We start from the raw sequence: 763 nt of genomic DNA, 5'->3' as shown, positions 1-763 counted from the left end.
CTGCGTTGAACAATACATCCGCACCTGCAAATAATTGAATTTTTTCTAAAATCACCGATAGTACATTGCCCTGGCGCGTTGTATATCTTTTCAGGGACGAACTCGAATTGTAGTTTGACGACACATGCTTATTGTTGTGAATTTAAGTTGTTTTCATCTTTTTTCAGCAGCTTAATTGACGTTTTTGTACATCCGTCCGGTTTAATTTTATTGTTGATGGTGCCGAAGTTGGGGCAAAGTAGTTGTAGGTAGGTCAGGGTTTGGAAACCGATTGCAAACTGGTGAGATTTGGTAGTGTCGATTGTTGGTGAAGTTGAAAATAAGCGTTGGCCTCAAGCCATTGAGCTGGGCTTCGTGGAAGTCTGATTCTAAGGAAAGGCGTTCCAGCGTCTCCGACATTTTGTAGCGTCTGGTGGCTTGTTGTCGCCGGTGGTTGTTGAGCATCCGACGATGGCAAAGGTGGTGGCGACATCGAGGTTGATGCTTGGACGGCGATCCCTCATCGTTAGTTAATTGAAGTTGTTGATGCGCTTTGCACGAGTGTTGGTGCATTTTGAGTCCCTTGCGGCCTTCGCAGATCCCCCCGCAGCAGCATTAAATTAAATTGTCAATACCCTTATCGACAGAATGAATACTGACAGTACTTGAGTTGAAAATGTTGGCAGGAGTATCAACATTCGAATTTGCGGCGAGTGAATGTACAAAGTTAGCGTTAAAGTGAGCTGTGTCTGTCGCGCTACGCCAGGAGTGTCTGCCAACATTA

General features: G+C 45.1%; 1 protein-coding gene across 1 annotated transcript; it reads right to left on the bottom strand.

Moving 5' to 3' along the window:
* Window positions 1-207: 207 nt before the first annotated feature.
* On the bottom strand, window positions 208-552 carry HELRODRAFT_178573 (hypothetical protein; the record flags this gene model as incomplete). Its single annotated transcript, XM_009026654.1, has 1 exon — window positions 208-552. One exon carries the CDS (start codon window positions 550-552, stop codon window positions 208-210), a length of 345 nt encoding a protein of 114 aa, XP_009024902.1.
* Window positions 553-763: the final 211 nt, after the last annotated feature.

Source organism: Helobdella robusta (assembly GCF_000326865.2).
Source record: "Helobdella robusta unplaced genomic scaffold HELROscaffold_48, whole genome shotgun sequence".
Taxonomy (NCBI): domain Eukaryota; kingdom Metazoa; phylum Annelida; class Clitellata; order Rhynchobdellida; family Glossiphoniidae; genus Helobdella; species Helobdella robusta.
Note: the sequence above shows the minus strand (reverse complement) of the source record. Positions and strands in the feature narration are given on the sequence as shown.